General features: G+C 39.6%; 1 protein-coding gene and 1 non-coding gene across 2 annotated transcripts in view; both read left to right on the top strand.

The window, feature by feature from the left end:
- The window catches only part of slc24a3 (solute carrier family 24 member 3), a 41409-nt gene continuing 18568 nt past the window's right edge, over positions 1–22841 (top strand). The window contains exons 1-2 of the mRNA XM_077494762.1: positions 1–358; positions 12414–12539. Coding sequence (XP_077350888.1) covers positions 178–358; positions 12414–12539 — 307 coding nt within the window. The 5' untranslated portion in view covers positions 1–177. The remainder of the gene's footprint in view (positions 359–12413; positions 12540–22841) is intronic.
- On the top strand, positions 6158–6239 carry trnal-uag (transfer RNA leucine (anticodon UAG)). The gene has a single exon. It is a non-coding gene; the product is annotated as a tRNA-Leu (tRNA).

Genomic DNA, 22841 nt, shown 5'->3' with positions numbered 1-22841 from the left:
ATGCATTCATTTTGTCAAGCTCCAGAGTCCAAGCGCAAGTCGCTCACATCTGTCCGCGCCGAGTAACTCCATCTCACTCAGAGCTCATCTCTCGGTGTCTTCCTCCCCGCTGCTCATAATCGTACACCTTTACACCACCCGGGAACCTGTCGGAACGCTCGCCGAAAGAACAGCGCCATGGCCCGCGTGGTGGGAGAAGGGATGCCGGAGACAACCGTAGGAGTAGGTGTGATGCTGAGCCGGCGGAGGAGTAAAGGCAGGCGGAGAAAGCGAAAGGAGTTGTTCGCTGTACAGATGTGCTTCATGGGGATTCTGCTGGGACTCGTTGTGGGGCTCAAGAATGTGGCACAGAAAGAAGGTGAGAAACACAACGAAGCCATGTGGAGTTTGGGGGAAAAGATGTTTGAGGCAACAAATGTCAAGGCTGGATTCATGATCATGTTTCTCTGTTGTATGTTTTATCACCAAAAATAGATTTGTTCTGGTCATTTTTTAAATTCAAATTGTATTCAGGTTTAATGAACTCAACAGAATATGTCAGTCAATTTAGCTACATATGAAACTACAATGATTAATTATTATTATTATTATTATTATTATTATTATTATTATTATTATTATTATTATTATTATTATTATTATTATTATTATTAGTATTATTATTATTATTATTATTTCAGTAGTTTGGTCTCACAGTGGAGAGGTTCTGGGTCCTCCCACATTCCTTAAACATGCATGGATAATTGAAGACTATGAGTGTGGATAATTGTTTGTCAATATTGTATGTACTCTCCTAAATCAGCTGGAATAGGCAACAGCTCACTCATGCCCCGCATGAGGGCATTTGGAATAGAGAATGAATGGATGGATACGATGATGATGATGATGATGATGATGATGATGATGATGATGATGATGATGATGATGATGATACAAACAATTACCACAGAAAAAATGGTGAAGATCTCTACGAAAAGACATCCACAACAAGCTAATGCATTTGGAGGCACCAACTGTCAAACCTGGTTTGTCAGTATTTGTTTTCCCCCAAAATGAAATACTCTCTGTCCTATTTTATTTCTGTCCTAAATCTAGCGCAAAGCGCGGACCGTGCAGATGAGTGTAGTTTTCTTCCTTTTGGTATTTTCGTAGATGCGCACAGTTAGATATGGGAGGTAGGAGCTCTCCACTGGCGAATGATGTAAATTCACTTGGAGAATGCCTTCCACCCCGATTGTGTGTCTGTGTGCTTTTAGCCCGTCGAAATATTTGTCTTTTTTTCAGTCACCAAATTGTCAGGTGCGCAGCGAGTGAGTAAAAGAAAACACCCGCTGTCCGTCGGAAAGCTCAGCATGGTGGAGCATGATTTGCCAAATTTCCAAACATAGTAAACAACCTGGCACGAAAGTCAGGATGTGGTAGTTTCTACAGCAAGTGCATAACGCTACACTGTCTATGATAATAGCAAAATCTAACTTGCCTATAAGTGAATCGTTTGTCTTGTCCCTCAGGCTGCCACCAAGATATGAGTGAGTAATTTACCTGGCGTGGTTCAATCAGTTTTTATTCACCCAAAACAAATAAGTGAGAGATATTCATTCAGAAGGCATATCTGAGTGGTTCCAACACTCATGCACTTATATTGCGATGGTACTCCCTCCCTCTTATTAGCTTTTGGATTCCGAGCTGTCCAGGGATCCAACAGTGGCTATAAAATCACTTTACTAGTCATTACAAATTACAAAGTCAGCAGCGGCTGACATGCTTCTGCTCTACTGTCAGACATGTTGAGCCTTGAATGTTTCTAGTTGTGCAAGAACGCATGTTCAGTACTTGTCACTCGCAATAGCGTCTACATTTTTTGTATTGAGTCTAGTGGTACATGCTGCTGCCTTTCAGGCAGCCAGCAGCAGTTCTATTCCTGGTCAGTGATGAAAACTGAGTGGGTTGCATCAGGAAGGGCAACCGGCATAAAAAAACATGAGTGCCTTGCTGTTGCAACCCCTGATGGGCAAAACGTTTAAATAAAAAATATGGTATGATGTAGCACATCTCTGTCACTTATATGTTATCTAATAATTCATTATAATCATATTAATCTGAGAATCGATTATTTCACCCACTCCTATGGAGCAGAAGAAGAGTAAAGAATGCAAGGTTGAATGTATCATTTCTATATTGTGCAAGTTCCAGACTGTAATATGTAGGCCTACTGTTCTATAAAGACAGTATTTACTGGTGATTGATTTGATGCATTGAGGGTAAATGTTAAACCCACAGTGACACCCACAGCATCTTGAACTAAATGTGATACTGAATTTCATTAATTATTGCTGCATACATTATTACGTGACTAATTCTGACAAGCAGCATGCGGTGGTGCATGTGGCTGGAACGGCACGCTCTCTCTCTCTCTGGCGTTTGGGTTCCAATTGTACAGCTTGTCTTTCTGTGTGGTGTCTACATATTATCTCAATTCTTGTACGAGGTTTCTCTTCTCTCCAGCCTTCGAACACATTCCAAAAAAACATGCATTCCATAGTTCTCTCACCCAAAGTCAGCTGGAATAGACTCCAGATCGCCCGTGACCCCTAATAAGTGATAGAAAATGATGTGGTGGACTACTAGTAGGCATAGTCATAGATGTCTTGATGTACCGAAATGTCTTGAGATGTCTTGATTTTGGTTATTAAGGCATATTGAGACACTTTGATGACTGGGTATATAATTGTGACATGGAGCTCAAATTGCACCAATGCGTATTGTGATTACATGTGTATTTAGCAGATTGAACACCTTAGCTCTTCACAATGGTTACTCCTTCAAGCCTTTGGCCAATAGTCTTCAGACTGGACTCGTGTTTGAATTTCCCACATTCTGTCTGCGTATATGATATCACATGCGCATTGTGCACACCAGAAGGGAGTTCGCAGTTTTATTTTTCGGTCGCACGTGGCAGTAGCGATTCAAAATTAAATTTTCTGCATTCAGCAGCTTTAACGTGTTCTGGAAAAAGAGTGGTATGTTAAGGCTATAAATTCATTCTTTTGTTGTATTTCACCCCTTCAAATAAAAAAGTAAATGCAACGTTGGGGAGAATAGCCATATGAACTGATACTATGTTCAGGTTTAATGCCACTGAACTTTACTACTCAAGCTAAAGCCCCTTTTTCATCCATCTGTGACAAATGTGAAAGACAAATAGATGGTCATGGTATAGAAATGCCATTAACGTTTCTTTGTATGAGCATTAGTGTTTCCATTACCTTCTTACGTAACTCAAACTTTTGGCTGTTGGGTCTCTTCCCTTGTGTTTGCTAGCAGGATGGGTTGGGAGGGACACAGATGGAGCACTTTGCACTGACAAAGCATTGGGACTCAGAGCAGAGGAACAGAATTAGACAAAAAGGAAAACAGACAAGAGTGCAGTGGGTGCTGTGAAGAGGAACGGGATCATGTGGGGACAGCTCAGGCGATGAAATAAGGAAGAGCGAGATAAAGAAGATGTAGAAGGAATAGACAGACAAACAGAGTCAGGCGGAATTTGAATGTGATAAATAGGGTGAGACAAGGCAGGTGAAGGAGAGCACATTAAGGAGACGAGATGTGTTACTATTAAAGTGCATGAAGCAGGCATGTACAATACTATGCCTCATTATTTCATTTCATTGCCAATGCTCAATATCTTGAATCAATCCATCCACACAGACTCATGCGTCCACGTTTATGTAGCAGAAAGCCGATGTGCATCTTCGCTCCATGGTGTGGTGTCACTGCTATGTGAGGTGGCACCTTCCTCAGAGCCACACACAGAGCAAACTCAAGGAAGATGTTACAAATATTCATACATTAAGTTATTATAGTGGTTATTACTTTTCTAGCACTTCAATGAAAGAAATTGTACAACCTTTGAGATTCTGAGTCCAGATTTTGAAAGATGGCCCTGTTACAACAAGCAGAGAACATAATGGGCTTATCTTTTGTCCAGGCTGGTTTGGTGTGAATCATCGGCACTTCACATCCACTGAAGAATGGACAATACCCAGAATGCCACCAAGTGTCCCACTTTCAGTATCGTGACACTTTCCAAGAAACAAACCATTTATACTTAAAGCGATACAAGATTTATAACTATTTTTCCAGTATTGGATTATGCATTGTGCATGAAGAATAAAAGTGCAAATATATCTGGCATCTTATTCATTGAATTTTCTTTTAAACCGATTCAGTATCAAAATATGAACATACCGTGGTGAACGCCATTATCCTGGTCACGTGATTGTGACGACGTATCCCGTGCATAAACGGGAGCCCCCCTCGTTTACTTGAATGGGAGTTTGCTGACATTATGGGCAAGAAAAAGACTGTCTTCTATCCCAAATACTGGGCCAATTCTGATCAGAGTAAAAGCCTCACTAAGTCAGGTTTCATGTCATTCCGTGTGGGGGTGGGGCAGTGGGGGTGGCCTCTTGTAATGTGGGCTAAAGCGTGTTTAGCACACAACATGTAGCATGGCCTAGCAGAGTAAAAGTGATCCGGATGTTTACCGTCCAGGTTAGGGACCATCCACAAATTACATTTCCAAGGTGAACAATGTCAATGGTGACTTGACTGGTAATTTGAGCCTCTGTAACACGCAACTTTTAGACGCTCCCCAACTTCGACTCGGCCGGCTGAATGAGTCCTCCTTTTCGGCAAGTTTCATCATTGATCTGGGCTGGACACAAATCTTTGCCGAGTCCTCCGTGCCTGTACTGCTTTTGAAAAAAGATGCCGCGAATGGAGTAGATGCCGCTCCTCTCCTGTTTATGTTTCTAAAATAACATGCTCACACAAAAGTATTGATGCTATGAGGATGCTATGATGCTTCCTCCCACATTCTAAGAACAAGAATGATAGGTTCAGTAAAGACTTCCAATTGTGAGTATGAATAGTTGTTTGTGTGTCGTTTGTATCTTCCCTGTGAATGACTGACGCATATTCCAGTGTCTAACTAACCCCAAAGTGAGCTGTGAATAGCTCCAGCTAAGCAAGGATAAGCGCTATTGTAAATGCACTGTTTGTTTCAAATATCATTCTAAAAAAGATGCCAAACGTTACCTTGGCCCAAATAGCTGCAGGTGTGAGTCACTCAAAGCAATTTTTCATTGTATCACTGTGTGGGTGAGCGTAGAACACTTCTCATTTTTGTACTTGAATATCCCACAGCAGGAGGCACCTGCAGCGTATTCACTTATAGTCCTTTGATTGACACTAACTGGTCCCACTGAAAAAAAAGGCTGCAGTCACATCATCAATCTGAAGAAAGAACATACTGATACTCATACTGATTGTGTTCAATTTCATTTTTTTTTTTATTAGCTACATTGATTACAAAAGAAGTACATGCCACAACGTGCTAGACAGATTTCAATGTCATTTCTTCAGGAGTCTCATGGCCTGTGGGTCGAAGGTGTTTTTTTCTTTTTTTCTTTTTTAACTGTCTTTATAGTCTTGTTATTCTGGCTGTGATGGTCCTATAGTGTCTGGAAAGTTTGAGAGGTACATTTTGTGGATGTGTCCTCTCTGTTACTGTGGTCTGATGTCTCTGCCTCTTTGCGGCACTGCTGATGTGGTTTAGGGATGTTAAGGCTACTCCACAAATGTACAGTAATGACACACCAGAGAGCCTTCTGGTCATGTGTGATTCCATACTAGACTGTGATGGAGTTGGTCATAATAATAATAATATTAATAATAATAATAGTTTATATACTACTAATAATAATAATAACACTGTTCAACATTCAACAAGGTCGGCGCTTCCTGGTTTCATCACAGCTCCTTGTCCCACCCTAAATAACGTATCAGCAGGAGTAGTAAAATGTATTCGTAGTATTGGTGAACAAAATTACAGAGATTTTTTTGGGGTCGAGGTTGGGTTGCTTAAGTAGCGTTTGGGTAACCGCCGTCTTAAAAGCTGCTGGTACAGTGTCAGTCAGAGGAGAGCACTAAAATAATAATAATAATAATAATAATAATAATAATAATAATAATAATAATAATAATAATAATAATAATAATAATAATAATAATAATAATAATATTTCAAATGGAATTTCCCTTCATGGGACCCAGGCTTTGCCAACAAATGTAACATTATAGGTGCTGCTTTCATGGTAGTGTGGCCGAGCGGTCTAAGGCGCTGGATTTAGGCTCCAGTCTCTCTTGAGGCGTGGGTTCGAATCCCACCACTGCCATTTACTTGCCAGGTGAGGCATTGTTTTCAATTTTTTATTATTGGCCTAGATGTGTTTTTGGGTGATCAGATCAGATCAGATCGTGCATAGATATGATGGCATTTCCGGACTGTTATCTTTTTGAGCGGTTCCGTTTTCACATCACAGTCCATCATCTACATACACAACTTAATCCGATTATAAAATTCTGCTACTGGTTATTCAAGAAATGCCGATTGAGTACAAACCCAGCAGGGCTCTGTGATCTACAGACTTGGGCCAACTATTGGAAGTTGGGACCCAGAGTTCGAAGTTCACAGCATTTAGCTGTTACGCTGCACACAAATGGAATAAGCTGCCAACAGAAGTGAAGTCAACCCCATTAGGAATTTATGGAGATGCTTAAAATGCTGTGCATTGATGACAAATATTCAAGAGAGCACAAATGACATCTTTTAATCAAATGTATGCTAGGATCTGCATTTTCTCCCTGAGTTTGAATTGGCGTCCAGGGCCCTCCAGCTGTCAAAGCGAAAGCCAGCAGCTTTGATCACAAGCCTGCGAATCTCTAGCTTGCTCATATGTTGTTATGCAATTCCTCTTGCTCAAATTGCTTATGCTCACAATTCTGTCCTCCCTCATGCTCTAATCCAAATTCTGCTCTTACAAATCGCTGCTCTGGAGAATTTTGGGAAATTTGGTTTGTACTCTTACAAAAGCAAGGATGACACAGATGATGTCATCCATAAAAGGTTAACCTTTACATATATATGTTTATATAGTAACTAAGCCAAGTCATCTTTATTTATATAGCGCTTTCAAACAGCCTTATAGCTGCCACTAAGTACTATGCTTGTAAATCTGATTAATATACAAATAAGTGTAATTCTTTGGCATCACTTTTTAGAAATCTTTTATATGGATTTAAAATCTGGATTATTTTTATTTGGATTATTCAGATAATGCTGCAGTGTTTGTTGGTCTGCCATGCTTATCGTGACTACGCGTGGCATTGCAGACACTTCATCCATCCATCCATCCATCCATCCATCCATCCATCCATCCATCCATCCATCCATCTTCTTAACCGCTTGCTCCTCACAAGGGTCATGGGGGGTGCTGAAACCTATCCCAGCTGGCTTCGGGCAGTAGTCGGGGTACACCCTGAACTGGTTGCCAGCCAATCACAGGTCGTAGACACTTCACAATATCCATAAATCAGGTTTCTTTCTTGAAGACAAATGTGTAAACCCACTGTAGGCTCACACATCAGTCACTGCCACACATATAACAGTAAAATATTGTGCTGCACTTTTTTTTTCACAATGGATCAACTTCCGATTACATCCAACAAAATGAATGTGTCAGTTCATATTTGATAGAAACAGGAACTGGATCCTTTAAGATACAACTCTCTTGTCGTCAACCTCTCAGCTGTAGTGTGATTTTTCAGCTTTCTAGATAAGCCATGTTAATATGGATGAAACCATTGAATTGCTTGACCTTTTTTTTTTCATATACTGGGTCACGATTTAATCTCCTTTTTGATTTCAAAACAGAGGCAAAAATGATATTAACCAATGTGTTTAATCTCTTAATAAAAGTGTTTTCAGGTAGACGACAGATCTCTCATGCAGTGATTAGTTTGCAGAGCACTTTAGTACACCCAAACAATGAAAACACAATCACAGTGCTATTCACCTGCATTAAGCACGGTCAGAGAACCCCATTAAGCTTTTAATCACACCAATCTGATTAATCATAGTCTTAGGTGGCTGGGAGTGAATTAATTGTCTATTTTCATTTTGTGTGAGTATGTACAGTATGTTTCAGACAGTTGGGTACTCGAGGCATAAGATTCTCAGTAAAAAGTTGGACCACACATTCTTAAATGAACTTGCCGAATACACATTCTGATTGTGATCCAAAAGTGAAAATAAAACATTCTGTGTAGTTTGCATGTTGACTGTGTGCTAGCGTGACTTTTTTCTTTCGGGTACAGCAGCTTCCTCCCACATTCCTCAAACATGCATGTGAATTGATGACTCCAAATTGCACATAGGTGTGAATGTGTCACTCTTTTTTTTTCCTCCATTAGTACCCTGCACGATGATTACCACAAGATTAGCATTTTCCAACGCCTATCTAGATTGACAAACATAATCTTTGAACACAAAACATGAATTATAATTTGTGTACTGGAATCACGTGACCACCAAGACAGACCCTTGCGGCAGAGAGATGTGACAGAAATGATCTAAGAAGATGACATCACTTACACAACATGGGTTGCTCTTTTGTGATGTCAGTTTTAGCAATTATATGAACCTGTTTATTATGCCATAGATATTACATACAATTAGAATGTAGTGTTAGTGTCATTGTTTTTCAGGACCTAGTAACAGAATATCAGATTGATGGAGTGTTCTTAATGCAGTATATATATATAAATATATATATATATATATATATATATATATATATATATATATATATTTAGATTTAATTTAATTTAATGTAATTTTATTTTACTTTAAGATGTTTATGTCCACTAGTAATTCTGATGTAATTTAAGGTAGGGCTGCACAATACATTGTTCCCTCACAGCTTACCTGTTTTCTGAAGCTGAGCCGTGATTGGTTGTGGTTGGTTGTTACCTGAGCCACTGTGATGTCATTTTCGGTCCTGCAAAATGGCTGCCCCCTGATATGGATAAAAACAGGTGGATTTTGGTACTTAAGGAGTAAACAATATTAATCAGTGTTTAGACTAGTGGGGGACATAGGGTATGACATATTGTAAAGAAAATGTTTAGGTTGACTTCACCTTTTCAGCTTCCAGATGCTTTATCATGTGTTGTATCTTTTAAAAATGCCAGTATATGCTACACACCAACCTGGCCTGATTCTTGTTCTCTCTTGGGACACGGATGTAGCTAGCTTGATATAGTAGTTGCGCAATGTTTACAGATACTGTTGATTGTCACAAGATGGCATTTAACTGCTCATGGTCCTGCACACAAACCTCCAAACAAATACTCAGGAATCAAAATCATCTGTGTGAACACACGTACCTACACATATTCTCACACACGTGAACACATCTGTCAAAGAACACTAATGAAGATGAAGTAGCTAATTAAGGATGACATTGAGGAGCGATGGCCGGTCCTGTTACTTGACGTTATGGGGTCAACTTGAACGTACACACATAGGACTCTGGCCAATATAGGACACGGCGTTGGTGAAAGATAATGCTGAGAGGGTAAGAGTATGTTTGGTATTGGTAGAAATATGTAGACTACCAAATCCCTTGATAGTAATGATTTCCCAGAAGCATTTTTTGTCTGTACACGCTGATCTGACGCACATGCAATGCATGGTTGGCCTAGATGGAGAGGGTGGGTGAGTTGTGCAGGTATAACATTGACTCTATTATATATATATAAATATATATTTTACAACAACAGGGAAATGCATCAAATTATACACACGCATGCACACGCACATTAATCCACTGTATTTTAGTTCACAATTTAGCCTTCACATGATTCTACGTTTGTAGTAGTACAATAAAGTCAGTGGATAGATGCCTTCTCGAAGGTTCTCTGTCTTGCTTCAGTGCTCATTTATAACCACAATAAAGTCTGATTTTAGCTAAAAGGGTATATTAACCATGGAGATTATAATTTGCAATTTTATTGCATCTTGTGGCTTGGTTCAGACCTCTTCAAATCAATGACACAGAGCAATTCTTCATGGCTTCAGTTGGTATGGAGGATGCTTCATGCTATTATGCTATTTTTTTCTTTCTCCAGTTGTCTTCCTTTGCAGACTCTCACTGCAATATTAAATGCATCAAAGCAAGGTCAATTATATGTCAATTTGCAGGGACAATGTTGGTGAACTTGGCGATGGCGCATTTATTGTGATGGTCCTTTGACCTTGATCATGTCACGTTGTATTCTTCTGCTTATGTCATAGGGACACTGCGTCTAAGGAAATACATGTAGTAAGAGGACATTAGGCGTGTTTACAATATACGGCAGCCTAGCACTGATGCAGCTTGGCAGATTGCACCCTCGGGTTATGTGTATAACTGTAGTGTACTCAATGCAAGAACCGCTTGTATGCTTGTGACTTGTGATTTTCCTCAGCTTAATGACAATTGCAGCCTGACAGTCTCATACTGACAGCGAAAACCTGCAAAAACATGTAGTACAGAAAAAGTCATGCTCCTTTTAAATTTCACTTACCTGTTTGCAAGCCTCATAGAGAACATTTTTCCATCCTTAAATAACACGAACTCAGTAGTTTCTTTCTTTTGGCATTTTTTGGCAGCACAGGTAGAAGTGGGTGTTAGCAATGTTGTGCGCCGTTGTGGGAGGGAACGCCAATCAAAGCGCCTCCCCTCATGCATGGCATGTAGATGCAGCACATTAGTGTGTGCAAAGTACTTTTAAAAAGAACTGCAAGAGATATCACTTATGGAAGATGTAAAGCATAAGAGTCCATTTAATGAAATGAAGTGCTGCAGATGACTCGACCTAGTAGGCAGATGCAGAATCCCCACGGTGACAGGCTCATTTCACATCTTGCCACTTAATAGTTCCCAGTCTGAGCATGAGAGGAAATGAAGAAGGAGCAAAGAGAAGCGGCAGTAATATGGGCCAAAATCTAGATGTCAAAGAGTGAGGTAGGGTGAGAGACTAGTTGGATACTTAGGTGTGGTTTAACAAAATGAGAGAGCACTGGAATTGATTTAAATTGAAAATTTGTAACAATTTGCCCAAAAATATCTTTACAATAGCCCTTTTATTTGACCATAATAATCTAATCTAGTAGATTAACACTTTAGCTGTTCACAATGTGTACTTCTGCACGCCTCTGGCCAATAGTTTTCAAACTGGATTCAGGTCGAAATTTACCACCCTTTGTCTGTGGATGTGACGTTTTGTGCATTTTTGTACGTGATGAAGGGGATGTGCCATTTCATTTTTCAGCCACAGGTGGCAGTAATGATTCATAATTCTATTTTTAATTTTAGCAGATGGGGCATTCTAGAGTAAAGATATGTTGATTTTACCTCTATAAGTCTATTTTTGGGGAAGTACTGTATTTATTCAACAACATAGCCATCACATTGTTTGCTTCTGAAATTGACCAGCAGCAGTATATGCCACAACAAGAATCAATGTTAAATCACAATTTGTGAGCCAATATGCGATTTTTTGTTCTCCTAATGCTGTGGGACGTGGACATTAGAACGCCAATAATCTGAGTGATGCTTGCAAAGAGAGTCGGGAATAAACTAGAGTGCGAATTCTGCTGTCCAACAGCATGCTGGTGGTTGTAAATTTAGTAAAGAAAATGTTTGTAAGACGGATTCTCCATTTTTTAACTGAAACATTCTGTTCTTGAATGTGTTTGCAAAATCTATCATGTCCTGATAAATATAGCGTAGAGTGGTGCTATTTATGGGAGCTCCATGCCTTTGCTGAGGCTTGTTGCATGGTGAGAGAGGAGATGGATTGGAAGAAGGCTGCTTAATATGAATACAGTGACCTACATGAATGAACTGGAATGATTGGCCTCACGGAGCTCTGCATGCCTCCATATGAGCGTCCTAGCAGGAGCGTGGTGACACAACATGCATATGTCATCTCCTTTTGCTCTGTGGGGAAAGCGAGGGTTCGGAGTATTCATGGAATATAAATTAACACTGGAACTTAAAGTTTGTGTCTCGTGGCAAGTAATAAATGAGCTTTATTTTGAGAATGAGCCACTTATCAGCTGCAAAATGCATTTTCGTTAGGTGAAGTTGTGCGATATCTGTTTTGTTTATTACCCCCCGTGTCTTTCTTCTTTTTCTCATTTTGTATCTGCCTAAATTAGAAACTGGTTGGGGCTTTATCTGATGTTTTCATTTGAAGTGACTAAGAATCATTATATACAGACTGACGATATATAAACACACTGTAAATGTTAATGAGAAGTGTCCAGTTATAAAAAGTTATTGAGGACAGTAGTCATTAGACGCACAAATTGGTACAAATTAGTACCACTGTCATTTTTTTTTTTTTTGATGCAGTTGACAGTTGAGGCAGCTTGTTAATTATAAAAGTCTTTTAGTCTCTCTGCGATGATCAACACTCATCTTTTTCTATGTTTTTCTATCTCATTGTGACTCTCTCAGCATACCACGCATCAACCTCCACAATACTCGAAGAGCCGAGGTGGGAGACTCGTCACCTTCTACAAGACTTCTATGACAACCAGTCTAAGCTGTTCTCAGAGCTTGACAAAAACTGTACCGAACCAGGTAAGACTAGTCGAGATACTTCTGGGCACTAAATCTGACTGTGCTTCTCAGCTCTTACTTTCCTGTGTCGCTTCTCAACTGACTTGTTGGCCTGCAAAACGTGGTTTTAAGTGCAGGTTATTTAAGTTTTTGCTATACAGGTTGCATTTTCACTCTACCTTTAGGTAGTTTGTTTGGTTAAGTGTGTACACAGTAGTGGGTATTTACTGCTCTATAGCCTGATAGATTGTTCAGACAACTATAAAGTTAGCAACAAAGGTCAGTTTTGTCCAGATTGTTTTGTAGTGCTGTTTTCCGAAATTTGTTAGCAAGCTTCTTTCAGTTTGCATTCCTTGCATTTCGCAATTAACAATAAAAGAAAGAGCAATATAGTGGCTTGTTGTTAGACATTTTGGTTCTCTTGAAATTTTTACTGCATGAATATGAACACCAACCTTTAGTTGCTCCTCAATCTTAATTCTTTAGCTTCCAAATGTTCCAACATTTTTATTTCCTGCAAGTATAATGAGCAAGTATTCAGTGTTTATTTAACCAGTCTATGTAAAATAATACATTTGCATGTCCCACTAATCTGTAATTTACTTACTGGAAGACAGTCTTGATTATAGTGAATGAGTAACTAATTGAAATAAATTAGGTGACTGTGTGCAAGCTGAGCACTCTCTTTGTTTATCCAAAGTTGTCATTTTGTCACACAGTTTCATTTGCCGTTAAGTAGTTTAGATATTGGGGGCAATAGCAAAAAAAAACAAAAAAAAACAGTTTATGTACAGTACTTTGTATACAGCAATTTTTCTGCTGTTTTAATCAGTTTTAAGTACTTTAAGTACTTTGGTTAACTGTTTGCCCAAACAATCATTAAAGTTAGTAACTCGAAAAACTCAAAGGGCATCTTTAGTTGATGTTTAGTTTTGTTTCACTCGCTTGTATTCATACGACAGTACAGACATTTGTCATCTATTTACATTTTTGCACCTACAACTGACCAATAGAAGAACAATGTGGTTAGTTGTGACACACTTTGTACTGTTGCATTTCTTTTTTCGGAACACAAGTTTACAGACCCATTAAATGCTTCGTGCAAGAAAAAGCAAAGTATAGCTGTGAACTCACTTCAACTAAATGCCGCAGGAGTACCGTGCGTGCACGAACTGAATTCCCAACATATCTGCTCCTCACTCCCTAGTTGTGTAACTCTTGAGGCCCATGTTGTATTTTCTCTTATTGCGCACCATTGTGTTGTTCCCCTGGCACAGAGTGTGTGAGTGTTTTCCATGTGGGATCCTGGGGCTGAACAAGGCTGATCTCCTGCCAAGCATTCTCTTGATCACATTATGAACATAACACACATGTATCGCACACCCACGCACGCTCCATTTTTCAGTTTCAAGATAGTTACATTTGAGTATGTAATCTCACTGGATTGAATGCAATACAAAGTCTATAGACTGCTCGTATTTCATTAAGCTTTGCCTTCGGAAATACTAATTACCTTAATGGCATTATTCTTGCTTTCCTATACTAAAAAGAACATTTTCAAAGACCTCCTGTGTCTCTCTGTCTTCTCTGTGTCTGTAGTGTTGCTCAATTTAATCTGTTCATGTTCCTGAAGCACTTCCTCTTTTATTTTCCTTTCTTTTTTTCTTTCACTCTTACCATTTCAGGGTGACTCATTGGTTCAATTTGATGTCATATAACATTTGCATGCGCGCACACTCACTACACTTGTAAAGCATATCTGTGTGCAGGCTTTAGACGGAGTAACAAGAAGCCCTTGGTGTTTTCTATATCTGCAAACCAAAAAAAATCGAGTTAATAGGATTCATTATTTTCTGCAGGATTTAGACTTGGCGTGTTATTGTTTCACCCTCTTCTATAAAAATAGAACATTTGTTAACGTGTATACTGTCAGTTGTGACTGTGAATTTCTATTTCTTTCGGGAGTTTTCACCTGAACACGTCAGAGGAAAACATTTTTAGCACCATTATTTGGCCTGTAAATGTGAAACAGTGATGCTCAGGCACGTGACAGCAAAGGCCCCAAAATAGCTCCCTTTGTCAAAATGGTTCCTTCTGCATCCTTCGAGGTCAAAAAGCTTGCAACTCTCTGATCCAGCGTTCATCCTCACCACACACTGTGACTGTGTGCTAGTGCAGTGGTGAGAGAAGAAAAGGTTGGACTTTTATTTATTTTTTTCTATAGCTCTATTTTTATGGTCTGTGTGAGTCACAGCTGTGGCTGAAGCTTTAAAATTGTGTGAGATGTCTGTCCATCTCTCTGTGCCAGTGAATGGAATAGTTGCTTTGCCTTCAGGAAATGTCCACATAGACTTGTGGATGAACTCAGCTTTGATGAGCCAAAGATGAAAAGGAAGCTTTGCAATCCCCGTAAATGTCTACTATTTATATAAGGCAAGCGTCAGCCGGAACCATGAACGAACGACATGTCCTTTTATGAATTCTTTTCTCGAGTGATGCACGCCCGTGGGGGAATTTCCGTGCTGTTTCAGCACCGCCACCTGGCGGTCGTTCTTGACTCATAGAACCATAGTTACATTCGTAACTTTCGCTAAGATTTACACTAGGAAGAGAGTAAAATAAAGAATTGAAAAAAATAAAATAAAAGTCACTCAAGGGTTGAGGAACGAACTCATGACCTTCAGCTTGGGAGACTGCCACACTACCACTACCCCTCCTACTATTTGTTTATCTCTAAGAGACCAAAGACATGGTTTTTGGTCTCTTGGAGTTAGGAAGATTACAGATAACAAAGCAGGAGCTACGTGGCTCTGGGAGTATCTCCCAAGCTGAAGGCCATTAGCTTGTTCCTCCACCCTTGAGTGACTTTTTTTTCCCCACCCAATTCTTAATTTACTCTCTTCCAAGTGTAAATATTACTCTAAAACTGAGTCTATAAGTAGAGTCATCTTTACAGAATTTACTGTGTATGCATGCACCAGCAATGCAGAACGCACACTCAGTTTCACCACAATGTTTTTCTCCTCCTTGCAGGAAAATCAATGTTAATTAACTCTAGGTGTGTTTTAAAAAGATATCTCATGGGATGAAAACGATAAATGTCTTCGTATGTTGCCCTGTGGAATTTCCTTTTTTTTTTTTTTTTTCACTGCAATTGAATTCCACCTTTGTATTTGTACCTGACATTAAAACACACAGACAAAAAAAAACCTATTGAGAGTGTAATATCTGTTGTCACTGTATCGGCCACATACATCTTGTGACCTTTGTGACACCGAACAGTTTATTAGCGTAATGAAGACAAAAGGGACATGAATGTTATAAGAAAACATATGTCCCAAGCAATACAGTTATGAAATGATAAGTGATAATAAACTCAGTTCATTGGTCATTTAAGTGTTTTCCTGAATTATTAAGGCTAAGTAAAAATAATGATGTGCCACCAATCCAGCCATTTCTTTTTACAATGTTATACAGTGGGTGTATTTTTTTTACAAGGCTTCTCCAAAACAATCCAGTGTGAAAATGCCTCCATGTTACCATGCGGCATGCAGTAGTGTAATTTTCTATGGTGGGAAGCTTTAGCCTACTAGACTGAACATCGTATTTCTTGAAAAATGATGGGGATGCGGTGTGGTGGTCTGTGTGCGGCCACGTATGTGAAATGAGAGTAGACACTTTCAAACCATTGTGCTGATCACGCAAATCTGCTTTTTTTTTTTTAAGCTTTGAGACTAGACCCTCATCCCCCTGTTGCCATGGAAACCAGTGAACTGTATCACCTGTGTATGTACTGTATATGTGTGTGTTTACTTGCCGCCATGTAGCAGTGTGTGTGTTTACAAAATGTAAGCAGTACATCAACAAAACACGTACTGTATTTTGCCCGATGCAACATTACATAACATTGTTCATTCGACCTTCTCGCTTGTCCAACCATTTCAATGTCTTTGGGTTAGCTAGATTTTTTTCCTCTGGTTTGCGGTTTTTGGGCATGCACAACATCAACTACCTGACACAGAAGGTCATGCAATCTACTTTGCAACGTTAACTGCCACAATCATAAAATGAAATTGTCCCCAATTAGAATGCAAAACATTAAAACAACACCCACGTTAACACCCTATCTTCTGATACAACAGACAACCATGTGGTAGCCAACCGGTCAGCGGTTTGTTAACAGCTTGTGCAAAAACTACCTGTATGTAGTCATCAGTGCTGCTTCTTGTCTGACCGCAGAAAGAAATAGGACTGAAATGTGCCACACCTGTCACAGAAGATTTAGCAAAAGCTGCTTGAGATAGCCAGCCCTACCTAGCCAATGGTAATTGAACAAAAACAGGAAGTAGAAACCAAAATACCATTAACAGTACTAAACATCGCTAGCATATGCTACAGATACAGATGCCTTTATTAACCCATTTGTGTAAAAACATTTGGGAATTGGGGGCGGCATGGATCAGTGGAATGGTGTTTGTCTCCCAACCCAGAGGTTGTGGGTTCGATCCCATGCCATTGTGACCACGTTGAAGCATCCTTGCCCAAGATACCAGATTTTCTGAACCACTTGCTCCTCACAAGGGTCGCGGGGGTGCTGGAGCCTATCCCAACTGGCTATGGGCACACACAAGCACAGCTAGGGGCAATTTGGAGCGCCCAATAAACCTGCCATGCATGGCTTTGCAATGTGGGAGGAGACCGGAGTACCCGGAGAAGACCCACGCAGGCACGGGGGGAACATGCAAACTGCACCCAGGAAGGTCGGAGCCTGGACTCGATCTTGCGTCCTAGGTACTGGGAAGCGGACGTGCTAACCAGTCATCCACCGTGCCATATGTAATTGTCAAGTGATCTGAATACAGGCTCGCTCGCTCTCTCTCTCTCTCTCTCTGTCGCTCACTATGAAAAACGAGAGGCCTTTTACTGCTTGGTTGCGTCTTGTGACATTCAAGACTCTTCAACTTCAGCAGTGATGTTACCATTTCAAAGCTGAAAAAACTTGATCAGATGGTCCTCAGACAGGCAGTCAGATAGTTATTTCAGGAAAAGGTCATGGACTAAGATTACACAGTTTTATTGAAATAACAGTAGCTAAGCCACAGAGCTATTAACATTATGCTGAATGTGTGGGCACAGTAACAAATGTCCCAGGAGATAGAAGTGGAATCTGCTCAACACCTTTTTTTCCTGTTAATTTATTACCCTAAAACTGCACGTTGCATGTTTTGCCACAGATTTTTGAGTTTACTTTAAATATGATATTGTCATGATATGAATGTCACGATACGATAATTATCATGGTATTGTGGGGAGGTTGGTGATACAGAAAACGGTCACAATATCGTAAAAAAAAAAAAAAAAAAAAAAAAAAAAAAAAGTGCTCATACTAAAAAAAAATTTTAAAAAGACAATATTGTGCTTTTGTACATTACAGCAATTTCTATAAACAACCTACAAGCACACATTGAGTTCCTCCACATATTGACTCTGTTCACAAGTATATTACGTGCTCCTTCATCTGACCATTAGCGTGGATTTGAAACATACAAGGGACAAAATCTTGCCTTGTGAAAATTAAACTGCACTAAAAAACTAGCCACCCGAGGGTGCTAGAACTTCACAAATGGAGATTTTTCGTGACATGATGACAACGATATATTGTGGCAGTTTTAATATCGCGATATCACTATATTTCCATTATTTAGTTATTTAGCCATCCTTTCTTTAGTTCTTTAATTATGACCAATAATTAGTAGACACAAAAACTCTTTTGGAATAATAAGTCTTGACAGTTAAAATGATAGCTTGCATGTACAGTTTCATGCTGAAACAGCTTAGATGAAAATTCATTTTTTCCAAACGGAAGCATTTGTTTTGAAACTTGATTGTATTTTGTAAGTATATATATGGAGTCCTTCCAGTGCTAGACAAAATGTACACACATTTATCTGTTTATCTATGTGCGTGCTGGTGAAAGTTTTGCTTAAGTGCAGTCTCACACATTGTCAGACTAATTTTGTTTTCTGTTTATGATGGCATAAAAAATACAGGTGGTGTTCAGCTGCAATTGAATAACAATGGACATGATGTTGCAGCTCACTTTGTGTGCTGTTGATGTGTTGTTTACATCATTGCCACTCATGATTACTGTAAGTTCTGTGTTTCACTATGAAATCCTTCCCTCTGCTCAACTGGGATATGTCAAATCAACTTGTTTGGCATCTCGGGCCTACTCTGCGGCAGCCAAAAGCACAAGCAGCGGATAAATGAATGAAGAGCCTGCCAAGATTATGAAATAGCTGAGATGGAAGAGCCCCAAATGTTCTTTTCCTTTCCTGCTTGGTTTATTAATGGTGTTTACGCTCAGCTGTTTTTCATGCTCTAAATCATCAAGCCGCAGTTGGTATCAGTGTGTTGTCATTTTGTTGTGGTGTACCTATTAGATGTTATATTCCAGAAATTAAGGATTATATTGTGATATAACATGATTCTCCATGCGTCAAGCTCAGACCAGGACACAATTGCATTCACTGATTCCTAACCTCACATCCTTTGGTAGGGTTTTCACTGATTGATATGCATGCAGCAGACATTTAAGTCCAGAGTGATGTCATTTCATGCTTTGCTGTATTATCAGGCAGCGGATAAAAGCAACATTTACTACAATTAACATGCTGTGTGGTGTGTATATGGGGGTGTGCATGAGAGTGCGTGTGTGCTGTGATGGGATTAATACCAAGGCCATCTGTTTGGTCATGTTACTGTAAATGTATGTTGAAGACACTGGCTAATGTGTATGGTTTGAGTTCAGCATTTACATTCATAATGTTTGTCCCGTTTCAAACGTGAACTGCGACGACTTTGTGATCCATGCAGTGAAGTGTGCCCGCTCATTTTATTGAATAAACAGACCCTGGGAAAGAGAACTATTAAAACACCAAACTCCCAGGCCATGACAGGTCATGATCTGATTTCTTGCTGCCTCCCTGATTAAATGCCACTATTACCATGTAACCTTTAGCTCGAAGCTAGCACAAGCTCACACACACCCAGAAAACACAGCAGACAAGTTTTCAGTGTGTAGTTTTCTCCATCTGCATCACAATGCAGTTCCCCCTGTCACTCATATCCCGCAGATGGACACATGCAAGCCGACAAAGTACATTCTCGCTCTAGTCTCGTGTGTTCACACACTGGATTGCTCACTTATAATAGGCCTTGCTTTCTGTGCAGCATGATTTATTTCTCCTCTCCCCAGATTTTTCTCCTGGTGAGGTGATCCTTCTTTTGCTGCTGCAACAGAGGTTCAGAAATAGATACGGTCCTTCAGTGTGACTTATCCGTGGCGGGGGAGCTCCTCAGAGACAACAGCTGGTCTTCTACACAGTACAAAGAGAGATACGAAGGTTAATTATGCAGTCTGCAGCAGCAGCGAGCTTGTTATTGTGGTCATAAGAGTAATTGATCAGAGACGTATAGTGTGCACTAATTGATCTGGTGTAGCTATGTGATCTCACTGATGGAGTCCTAAAGAAGATGTGACGGGACAACATAAACCAATGAGAAGCTATACACACTGAACTAAAATATAAACACAACACTTCTGTTTTTGTGCCCATTTTTATGGGATGAACTCAAAGATCTGCAATTGGCTGGCAACCAGTTCAGGGTGCCCCGCCTACTGCCTACTGTCTGGCGACTCAGAAAGCAGAAAGCCAGTGAGTACTGACTGGTTTTCTGTTTTTTGTTTCTTGTTATTTATTGATGAGCATGTAGCAATATGAGATTGTCAGTTTAAAATTCTGGAAGCTCAACAACTTTTTGTATTGATGCTGTTCCAGATGATAAAAAAAAAACAAAAAAAACAACAACAACAACAATTGCTAAAAACAATTCCCAAATAAAAATGTTCAATGAGTTGGAAAATGCTACGCTGAAGTAATTTGTTGTATTCTTTTATATTTTTGAGTGGGTTGTATCTCAGAGCAGCAGATTCACCTTCTATCCTTTCACTGGGCAGTCTACAGCTAATTGTGCCCTCAGGCTGCAGACACTGAGGGAACTGTTACTATCATCTGTTCAGGGTCTTTTCTCCCTTTCTTCTCCATTATTTTGTCAGTGATTTTTTTTTCCCTTGTTAAATCGAATTTTTGTAGGGCCATTACAGACTGAAGACATGTTTATTTGTGTCATTCGGCACTGATGTCAAGTGACCTGATAATTTACAGGAAATACTGTTAATTCCACAAATAGAGTCAACTCTTTCGTTGTTCCTCTGTTGTCTTGCAATCCTGCACTTTTTCTTTCCATTCACGAAGGCTGATGTGTTAGGTAATACCTCCCACAAACTTTTAAATACTTGTGGCAGAAAATAAATGCAACCACATGCTGCTGCTTATTTGTGCGTGCTTGCGTTTCCATGTGTTGCATGCAGTCACATGCTTTTAAAGTGGTAAACGCCTGCAAGATGACAGTGTTTACCATTTGAAATGTGAATCCCATTGTGCATCTCCCTTGGACCTTGCTTCTGTGTACATGCCATGACTTTTGCCTCAGTGTGCCCATCTTAAGCTCTTCAACTCAGAGAGAAAAATGTATGATGTACAGTACATTAAAGGCTGACCCTCCATGACACTATCGACAATTTAGGGGTGTTAAAAACAAAATCGATTCGGCGATATATCGCGATACTACATCGCGCGATTCTCGAATCGATTCAATAAAAAAAAAATCGATTTATTTTTATTTATTTATTTATTTATTTATTTTTTTAAGAGCTCAGAATTGTTCATTCGGTAGTCTTACCGATTCAACGTCTTATCATCATTGCCTTTTTTTTTTTTTTTTTTTTTTTGTGTGTGTGAATAGATTTTTAAACTTCCATTTTTAATGGGAAAATATTCAACAAAACGTCTGACTTCGGGTTAGAATTCACACCTTGAGCATGGAAGAATGTTATATGAACGGAACATTAAGCCTTAATATTTTATTTTAATGCTGTTCAAACATGAAACAGATTACAACCTCTATAAGACTGAAATTTCAGACAAATAAATAATACATTTTCATATAAATCTTACACTCTACAAACTTACTGATTAGTATTTTCTAAATTTAAATGAAAAAAAATAGCAACAATCGACTTATAAATTCGTATCGGGATTAATCGGTATCGAATCGAATCGTGACCTGTGAATCGTGATACGAATCGAATCGTCAGATACTAGGCAATTCACACCCCTAATCGACATGGTACTTTATCAGAGGCCAGATGGATGTATTTACCTCACAGCGGACTTTAAACTGCCATCATTAGCATTTGTGTGCGTGCGTGTGTCTGCCCACACGTACACTCACTGCATAAGTGGAAAAGAGACTCAACTGTAGGCCTACTGCATTTCTAGGTTTAGACAGTTGGTGCAGTGCGTACTTGCTCTGTTTAGACCAGCATGTTGAAACTAAGTGTAGTCTGGAACTCAATCAAAACAGGAGAACTCATTCAAAGAACAGGTACAGTGTGAAATCAGGAAATAAGTGAGCATGAGAACATGTCTGGGAAGATGAAACTCACCAAGGTCATGGAGGTTTGACTGTTAAAGGCCCAATCTGCCGGTTTCACTCTGGAAAAGGCACTTTTTAAATAAAGGATTTAAACAAACAAACTACATCTCAGTTTACAGATCAGGGCTTGTCTTCATTTCTGGTGGTGATTTTGTCCTAAACCCGGCCAAACTTGGCCTTCATGTAAGGGCTGTACTTGAGCGTGTTTATAGTGTTTACAGTGTGTGCGTGTGCGTGCGTGCCACAGTTGCTACTTGGTGCTTATTGTGGATGGAGGAAAACAGCATCTGTTATGTGCATGAAGAGTGTTTTCCCCGCTGCTCTTAAAACACTGAGAGGTCTCCCATTACGCCTTTAATGATGTATAGCATTTGTCAGATTCTTCTCGCTCTCTTTCTCTGCCTGTTTCTACTCTGTATCAGTGCCACACAACTCTTACGTAATGCTTGTGGTATTATGCAAGGGGGGGGGGGGACTGTCTGTTTTTTCTGCCCCTGAAGTGACAAGCCATCCGTCTCTGCTTGAGTCAATCCACGTTGATCTCATGAAGCTCAGTCAGGGATTTGGCAGTCGACTTCACCGCCACACGCTACGTTTCTTCATCAGTTCACACTCAGCATGCAATTTAGAACTATTTTGAAAAATGATTTGAAAAATGAAATGAAATTTTTTTCCCCTCTATTTAGTTGCCTAGTACTCTAGTACTATGGCCCAGTCGGTAGGGCTCATCCAAAATTAGGTAGAGCTTTATTCCTAAAAGTT

The sequence above is a fragment of the Festucalex cinctus genome, chromosome 14 (assembly GCF_051991245.1).
Source record: "Festucalex cinctus isolate MCC-2025b chromosome 14, RoL_Fcin_1.0, whole genome shotgun sequence".
In the NCBI taxonomy this organism is placed as follows: Eukaryota; Metazoa; Chordata; class Actinopteri; order Syngnathiformes; family Syngnathidae; genus Festucalex; species Festucalex cinctus.
Note: the sequence above shows the minus strand (reverse complement) of the source record. Positions and strands in the feature narration are given on the sequence as shown.